The 9,226-nt window shown below is 40.7% G+C and overlaps 1 protein-coding gene across 2 annotated transcripts; it reads left to right on the top strand.

Annotated features, from left to right (window-relative positions):
• Positions 1-584: 584 nt before the first annotated feature.
• On the top strand, positions 585-8,255 carry LOC146483014 (homeobox protein Hox-A9-like). Of its 2 annotated transcripts, none has more exons than XM_085106442.1 (2): positions 585-918; positions 7,890-8,255. In XM_085106442.1, the coding sequence occupies exons 1-2, from the start codon at positions 642-644 to the stop codon at positions 8,228-8,230; spliced, it is 618 nt and encodes a 205-aa protein (XP_084962568.1). In that variant the 5' UTR covers positions 585-641; the 3' UTR covers positions 8,231-8,255. The 2 variants fall into 2 exon arrangements, with proteins under 2 accessions (XP_084962568.1, XP_084962569.1); XM_085106443.1 differs by having other exon boundaries at positions 7,923-8,255.
• The last annotated feature ends 971 nt before the right edge of the window (positions 8,256-9,226 follow it).

Below are 9,226 nucleotides of genomic sequence, written 5' to 3' on the forward strand. Positions count from 1 at the left end.
AGAAAAAACACTAATCAAACTTTCTTCCCCTCAGCGTGCACATCAACGCGTGGCCTGATCTTATCTTCAGTTGGGATCATAAGATAAATAGCATTGTGAAAGAAAAACAACATTTTAAAACTAACTTCTGGCGGTCACCCGCTGAAGGGAACAAATATATGAATGGCTGTTTGCACGGAATCCTTGTTCCAGGAAAATGGCGAGAAATTAAGAGCTATTCAGTAATACTGGCCTTCGAGGCTAACTCAATTATGGGAAAATGAATGCATAAATTCTTTCAGTTCATTTCATTAACGCAATCTAGAAATTGAGGTTTCCCTTGCTAACAGACTGGAACTCCTCCAAATTCAGTAACAAAGTTCTAAGCTAACTACTATTACAAATAACTGGTTTGAAATCTCTGTTTAAACTGAACTGGGTTGTTTTTGAACAAAATGCTGTATCACTATTTTGACACCCAGGTCGAGCAATAATTGTGGTTCCAGACTGCAGCATGATGCAGATGGAGATAACTTGATTGGTAACGACATGTGTCCGGTCGCGGTGAGTTCACACTTTAGAGCTGAATATTTATAGCTCTCGTATCTAATGCGTGGGAGGTCTGCAAAGCATTTCAACCAGGCTGTTTGGAAAGGACAAATATGAGCTCATCGATGATCTATTGCTCTTGTAGCTTCTGCGGAACACATCAACAGGCAAGACCTACTTTGAACAGCTTTTTAACAACAGCAGCGCCATGCTCTACCTCGCCGTTGCGTGCAAAAGGTTCCACTTCTTTCACGGCAGCCACAACTTCAGGTGACGCATTTATGCACAAAGAGCGGACTGGGCAGATAATGGTAACAGAAGCTAACCCGAGCAAATCAGAACAACTTAAGTTTGGAATCGAGAAAATCCTCTGTGGTTCTTCTAATGCAGGTGAGAAAGAAAGTGACTTTTTGCGTAATTTGAAAGGAGCTAAGGCCAAGTTCTTTTGTTAGATGTCATTGACCTGTTTATGTGTTTTTACATGGTTCTTTAATCCGGTCAGTTTTGCATGCAAGCTAACACGTGTTTACGTCTAATTTTCGGATATTTTCAACAACGTTAATGTGCTGGTGCACTCAAGAGAAATAATCCCTTATTGGCCACTCTTTCATGTCGTCTTACAGGTTTGCGAAGCGAGTTGAAGTGTTAACTTTTGCGTTTGCAAATGGTTAGGAAACGGGGTGTATTTCGAATTAGTTCTCGGTACGACAACTCACTGTTCAGAAAACTCGCTAACTTTTCTCTCGCTGATCTCTAAACTCGTTTTAAAAACGCAATGACTAGTGTTCCATTACACGGCGATGTTTTCTCAAAGATGTTTTGCCATTAACGGCTTATAAAAGCTCTTATAGTTTGGTTATAATTTGCTATAAAAACGGATCACTCAGACAACACAGAACGCCGATCGAAGACACCCACGAAGACTTCAACACGAGATAACTGGAAATTGTCAAGCACAAATCAACATGTATTTTTCTCGCTGCGCACATTGAATGTAACTTTTTAAAAATCTGGTGTTTTTTAAAATAGCCTGTCATTTCTTAGCCTGCCGTGAGTAGCAGTCGTCCTTTCCAAGCGAGCGCTTTCGGTTCTTCTGGGCGGAAGGAACAAAACGGAAATTAAATTTTAAAAAAATGGGGAAGGGGAGAGAAAGGAAAGTAACTACTTGCTTTGAAAGGCTATGGTTTTTTAGCTCTTTTGGTTTCAAAATGAAAAATTGGTGTAGATTTAACCTTTTTGTTTTTCAAGTCTGAAACTTGGTAAGGATTTCAGGTCTGAAAAGGGTATGAATTTTAGCGTCTAAAATAGAGTCAGGCTTTGACGAACCGGGTGGTAACAACTTTCGAGGGTACCCCCCCCCCCCTTCCTCCCTTGTTCCCCCGCGTGGAAAATCCTAAAGATGGAAGAAGTATATCAAAATAATATTACTAAAAAGGGGAGGGGGAATGTAGTACTTTCCTTTGATGCTGTTTGTTGAGCCATAAAAGGAGGCTTGAAATTTTGATTCTGGATGAATTTCCTATTCATTTGAAAACGATTGAAATACTGTAGGACCCTGTAGTTTCCTCAAAAGTACAAGAAAAGTACAAAATGATTCATTTTGACTTGAAATTACTGTACAGTGACTATGGTTGCCTTGTAGGTGCCGTTCTCATAATTTTTTATTATAACTATCTCTCCGAGATAATTTTCAGACTGATTACATGCTAATTAGGTATAGGCATTGTTCCGGTGTGTGTTCATTTATAATTAGAAATCTATCTTGTTTCGGACAAGTAGACGCATCAACTTCCGGCATCCTTATCATGCGTCTGACGTTATCAGACGTACATTACCCAGAACTAGTTTTCTTTAATCCTGCGCACATACGTCTTACTCAAAGGAAAGAGGGGACGTTTTGCGCGCAAGTAAAGTCACAAAGTACTGACGACAGTAAGAAAGGGTGACACTACGTAGAACTGAAAAACTTAACGCGATTATGACATGATAGAGTCCAAACTGAAAGCCAAGAAAGCAGACTCTGGATAGCTGTTTCGACCTGGGTTGAGTCTTGGAGCTGTCACTAGCTCCTACGTATGAACAGCTTGTCCGTTCACGGTCCTTTGCCACCAGTATTCACAAGTATTGAGTATGTTTTACGCGATTCTCTTGTGCAGGCTGATTCTTTCTGACAACAGGCTGGTTTTGTGAGATCTAAGTTTTGCGATTTCAACCCCGTTGAAACAAGGTACCTCGAATCGATACTTAGACGAGGACAAAGACTGCTACCGCGCAGGGCTTTCACCACCTTCACGAGCTTTCACGAACTGACACGAGCTTTCATCGCCTTCACGAGCTGACACCGGAACTTTCACCGCCTTCATCCCCTCTCCTCTCCCCAGGGACGGAAAAGGTGCCTGTTTCTGAAACGCCCTCAAGTGAACTTGCCGTAGTCGAAAATTATTTTTTGTACACAGTATTCCTCAAAGGAAATTCCATTTGTATCGAGTTTGAGTTTTTAAAACCCTTTTAGCCCCAATGGTAACCAGCGTGTGATATTTCCTTGGAACATCGCCACCTGTTCTAGCGTACAGCTAATGAGAATAAAGGAAGTGGTCACCAAAGATAAAATGTCTTTGTATTGAAACCAAATTCTCTCAAATAGTACCATAAGAAATATGCGGAGAATAGTGTGGAGAATTTGTATGTTGATCACTCTTCGAAGATCCGCCTTGGCGACCACCTTTGACAACGGATATCCCCCGACCACTGGTCTTCAGGAGTGCGGACTCTGGAAACGAGATTGGTAGCCAGCTGCCTAACAAAGGGTTGAGATATTTATGTCGTATGCGCGTCACCGGCGTGAACTTGGCACACGTAACCATCGAAGCATGCACACAGAATATGTCAAACGCTGGCTTCGTATGCGATAACAAAGGTTGCCCTTGCGCAAGGTCAAACTTAAAGCGGCTTTAATGTGCCTTTGTCTCTGTGTCAAAAGCATTTTAAGGTCTGCAAATGCGGTTTGCTCCTGGGCATAGCGATGAAGGTCTGCTTGTCAAAGATTCCATCATAAGTGTTCCTCATCTTTCACGCTGACTTTCAAAGAGCTCTTGAGCAAAATTCAGAGGTTCGTTAACTTAGAACAAAAGCGCTTATTCTCCAAGTGTTGGATCAAAAATTTGTTTGGAAAGAATGCTTGGAAAAATACATTCCACTCCTAGCCTAACTTTGTGGGATTCAGCAAGTCTTGTTCAAGGAGAAAGTTTGACTTGATAGTCGCGTGAGAATTTGACACGTGACTTCACCTTCGAACCTTTAAGCAAGGATTTTCATCATTATACCTCCTTTGAAATTATCTGCTTAAAAATTTTAATTAACGTTGAACTACTGACATCCACCTGTAATCCATGTTGCGTGTTCCGGAGTTATTTCATTGCCACGTAACTTTCAAGGGTTATTGCACGTCACATCACCATAAACGGATTTTAAAATTTTACTGTTGTTTAGACGTCCGTAAAGCTCTTTTTACAACGCTTATCTTCATGTTGATTCCTTTTATCGATATGTAGGGTTTGGAGATAAGGCCCTTTGAAAATTCTCATGTTTTCTCGGAAACGTCTAGAATGTTATTTTCCTAATCAACTTAAGTTTTAAAGACCCATGTTCACCCAAGACTGAGGCATTGCGGTATGTGGCACAAACGTTTGAACCCACAGCCTTTCACGGGATGTTTTCACCATCAGAATTGAATCGATTTAAATGCATGGAATACCATCCCAGTTAACAGCAGTCGCGAAAAGAAAGCCTGAAAAATATTAAGGCTTAAACGGGATTCGAACCCATGACCTCTACGATTCCGGTGCAGTGGTCTACTAACTGAGCTATCAAGCCAACTGGGAAGTGGGTATTTTTATAAGATCGTGACAAACGATATCTGAAAAGTTGAAATACGGTCATATATTCACTCTATATAATGTAATCGGTAGCATGCGATTCAACCTCCCTGCGTAACTTCAAGATGAGAACGACAACTCGAAGAATGTATGAAATTTGCTCGCAGACAATAAATCTCAAATTCCCAGGAAATAAGCACTTCATTTAAATATTTAATCTTAAAGCTTTCCGAGAGACTGAACGGCTATCTACGCTAAGCATTAATAAACACGTTTACTTTATCACCCAGCAAGGCTTTGGTCGTCTTGTCTTACTATGTAAGCTCCTAATTCGCAATTGACCTTTTTGTATGTATCTGAAAGTTAATGAAATGGAGAGGGAGTTTATGACGAAGTTAAACAAGGGAAAAAGACATGAACACGACCAGACAGTCCGCTAACCACGCCCAAAACAATAGGTTTAATTAGCAAAAACAATCGCTCTGCAGGTGCGTTTTAAATTTTGGTACATTTCTTAGCCCTCCTCTGCAAAACAACGGGGAGCAATATAGTCTTTATTTCATTTGTGCTACTTCGCGATTGTTTCAACTCGCTCAACTTTTACATAAATGGCGAACTATCCAAGAACCAAATTGGTAGGAGTGGCGTACAAGTTAAGGAAGAAAAATGAAAAATTCAACGTCGTGCTTTCACGTCCTCCACAAAACCTTGAATGTGGTCATTTCACGTTGTTGTTTTGCAGAGGACGGCAAAGAAATCTACCAAAATGTAAAACGCACGTGCAGAGCGATTGTTTTTGCTCATTAAACCTATTGTTTTTTCTGACACGTATTTGGGACTATTTGGGACAAAACTATAATGACATTTTTGGATTGTGTGAAATATTGAGAAGATGATTTTAAAAGGACAAAAAAAAAACCGTAGGATTGAGGTGTGTTGCTCCCACACACAGTTTTTGCCTCCTACTTTGAATGCTCGAATGCTTACTCTTGTTGAAAGAACAAACTACAGAATTAAGCCAATGATTCTAGCCCGGATGTGTATGATAGCCCACTAAGTCAAGTACAGTTACAGTAGTATAATTACTGGTGATTGGTTTTAAGGTCTCGAAGGCCGGGTGTACAAAGTATAGTAAGCTCGGCGCCTCGGCGGAGAGTTATTAACACTTAATGAGCATGGAATATGGTTCCAGAAACAACATCCCGTCTCCTCCAGACTTAAACTTTTTATTATTTATCTTTTGGCATTATAGAGATAGAGTCGGTGATCCGGTCCTGTTGTATAAAAACAAAGGTTATGTCCACAGTGTATCGTAATCAATGTTGCACGAATCCATCTGTGCTGGTACAGTTTAGATCAGTAGCCAAAACGTTTACTCTAACGATTCGGCAAGGTTTTCACGCATGTTCACAAAGGTGCCAGTGTGGATTTGAGAGAGGTTTGATGCAAAACTGCACTGCTTCTGAAACAGGTGCAAAGCTTACAAGGAATGGCGAGCCGGATCGGCAAGTTCAGTGTGAGCAAAATTGAGACCTATCCATGCAAGTTTTGTTTATGATCCAAAATGGATCCGCTAAAATGTCCTGGGGGGAGGGGTACTTCTCGTAAGTTTTAATAAGGGTGCCACCAGGTTGTCCAAACCCTGAACCTATTTCAGACAAAAATATGTAATTTTTCAATTCCCTTTTTCTTTTTTCTTTTTTTTTTATTATTGATTCGTCAATATATGACTTACAGCTTCACGAATTCCCTTTTTCATACCCGACCCACTTATTTTCAGACCAAATTGGTTAAACTCTGAACCTGTTTCCAGACCAAAACAAGCTGACAAAAACCACACCCCTTAAGGCGGCACCCACTGCAGTGTCAGCTGAGAAACGTTACGAAGACTGTTGACCGTGAGAAGGTTAAATTTTGCCTGAGTATAGTGTAATTTTTACTTGGAAATAACTTGCCAACAACTGTGTAGTTAAAGCCTGGAGGATAAATTGCTAACGAAGATTGCTCCGAGCTCCTCACAATTTGTTTCTAGAATATGTGTGGTCGTCAGAAGATGATAGGCAGTGTTTGTTAAGTCTCGAAAGAGATTGGAATCGGTCGAACGTTCTTCGGAATCTTCGGATGATACTCAACACTGTTCGGCGAAGTTAATGAGAGGAATAACTCAAATTTCCGCAAAGCTGATCGGACTGCGTAGAAAACTTAACACGACAGCGACATGATAGAGACCAAACCGAGAATCAACAGAATGCGGCAACCGTGGACAGCTGTTTCGAGCTGGTTGTCTCTCGTCAGCACGGTGTAGCACAGCAAAAAGTAGAACACCAACGCGAGTCGAGTGTTCTACCAAATGCTCGTGGTAGCCGATATCGGATGGACCCAAATTCAGACATCCGTCCACGTCATAGCGCGTGACTACGAACAATGAACAAAAGAACTGAAATATCATGTCGCTTTCGCAATAAGTTAAATAAGAAAAGCAAAACTTTCCTTCACAGGTACATGGCCAAACCAGGAACACCGCTGATACGATACAACACTGCAGAAACACATGAGAATTTCAAGTTAACTGAGTTCCGCCATAAAGAACAAATTCTCTTATCTTGCCCCCATACTTTTCTTATAAAAGTACTGGGGAGAAGTTGTTTAAATATCAAGAAAATTCACTTTGGGTGATCATAACCTTAAATCTCATGACCGCAGGGGTTGAATAAGCATTGATATTACAAGAAGAAATTTGATGCTGATCACTGTTAGGGCTTAAAGGGTTAAATTTTAACTTGGCATGACAGGTGAGAATCCAGCAGCCCCATGCAGACCCTCAGAAAGACATTAGTTAAAGAAAGAAATAATAATAATAATAATAATAATAATAATAATAATAATAATAATAATAATAATAATAATAATAATAACAATAATAATAATAATAATAATAAAAAAAAACGTTACTCATTAATTTGACAGTTGCAAACTTAGGCCCAGTTCAGACGCCGAACTTTTCATGAGCCGAACTTAATTCAAATTAAGGTCGGCCCAAATCACGAAAATCCCGCCTTTTGATTCAGACGTCGAACTTAATTAGCCGAACTTAATTTACTTGAAGCAAAACCAATCGAAATGTCAGCGTCTTTTTTTTTATTTATTTATTTTGTTTTATTTGAAATACGTTATAATAATTTATGCATTAGGTTCGGCTCATGAAAAGTTCGCCGTCTGAATCAAAGCCGTTCCAAAGCCGAAATTCCCGGCTGAGCCAGGCGGGAAGAACGGCTGAGCCGTTCCAAATTGAAACAGCCGTTCTCAAGTGATTCAGACGCCGAACTTTTCATGTACTTAATTCGAGGTATTAGGTTCGGGTCATGAAAAGTTCGGCGTCTGCAGCGGGCCTTAGGATGGGAAATATGCTACACATATCCCCTAGCCTAACCCAATACGATTTTAGCTTTTACAGTTTTTTTTTCTTTCCTTCTTTTTTCTTTTTAGAGTGTCCAGAGTCACAACGTTACCTTTTTTCAGACCAATCTGGCGCGCAGCTCAATGTTCCTAAACCTACCCCCCACAGAACCAACAAGCGGCGTTTATCCCTACCCTGGTCCCGTCCGGTGTTCACCTATCACCAACGCATGACGCTGGAAAGTCGCTTTCAACTTCACCACTACTTGAACAGACGAGAAAGATATCATTTGTCACTGTACCTCGGACTTACGGAACATCAAATTAAGATCTGGTTCCAAAACAGGAGAGTCAAGTTCAGACATCGGCAAACGGCGGAGAAACAGAGAACAAACCTGTCCCGTGGGAGAGCTAGTGCGGACATCAAGTGACATTTCAACTGGCCCCAACCCCCCCTCCCCCCACCAAAAAAAAAAAAAGAAAGAAAAAACAATTTCCAAGTAACGCCAAGAGAAAGGCTATGATTAACATGGAACATTGGCGGATGTTAATTGACTAATGCAACTTATTTTCAATGAATGGACAAGTTGCGTTAACATGTTCAGTTAAAACTTCAGTTTTGGGAATCGTGGGAAAGAAAAAATTTAAGTTAGACAAGGAAATAAAATTGTTGTTAATTTTCCACAAGAACTTTGTTGTCGTTTGCACACTGGCCCTGAACGTTCACGGTTTTCGTCATAAAAGTATTGTGATTGGAGAGTAACAGCTCCAAGATCTTCGCCATTTCGCAAATATATATCCAAGTGAAAAACAAACAGTTAGCCTGCAATGCAGGCGTATTTTTGGAGCGGGAGCGCTGAATAATCCTTCGTTGCTGTCATCTTGGGCGAGGAAGCGCGAGAGGGCTGGAGCGAGTCTGCCCCCCCCCCCCTCCCCCTCAGCCCCCTTCAAATACGCGAACTAAATTTATTATTCAGCGCTCGCCCATGAAAAACGCCTGCACTGCAGGCTAACAAACAGTTGGAGGAAATGTTAGAACAACCTTGTACAGTACTCAGTAGCTTTCATCAGAATGGTCATACTTCCAAGAGCTCATCCACAGGCTCAAAAGTTTGAGACACTTTGCACAAACGTAATAAACAGCATCAAAGGAGAGAATGGTCACAACCGAGTATTTTACCAGACTCAAAAGTTCGGCGAACCACCATTGTATATAATAATCGTGTATATACAAACGTCATGGTTTGGTATGGTATGGTATAAACAGTGAACCACACGTTTGTTTCGGAATGTTGAAGGGATAAGCAAGACTGTTCGTATTAAGCGGGTTATCAGAATAAATGTCACAGACACACAGAATGATGCTTAAGTTAACTTAACTTTAAACTGAAGAAACCTTACCCTCATTCAAATACGTATAGCCTCGA

The sequence above is a fragment of the Pavona decussata genome, unplaced genomic scaffold (assembly GCF_977016875.1).
Source record: "Pavona decussata unplaced genomic scaffold, jaPavDecu1.1 SCAFFOLD_40, whole genome shotgun sequence".
NCBI lineage: Eukaryota > Metazoa > Cnidaria > Anthozoa > Scleractinia > Agariciidae > Pavona > Pavona decussata.

What these genes read in the sequence shown, in the direction of transcription:
- LOC146483014 (XM_085106442.1), top strand. Translation starts at nt 642, where the DNA reads ATGAGCTCATCGATGATCTATTGCTCTTGTAGCTTCTGCGGAACACAT. An exon ending in CTGTGGTTCTTCTAATGCAG is followed by an intron (nt 919 to 7,889) that starts GTGAGAAAGAAA and finishes TTTTCTTTTTAG; the next exon opens with AGTGTCCAGAGTCACAACGT.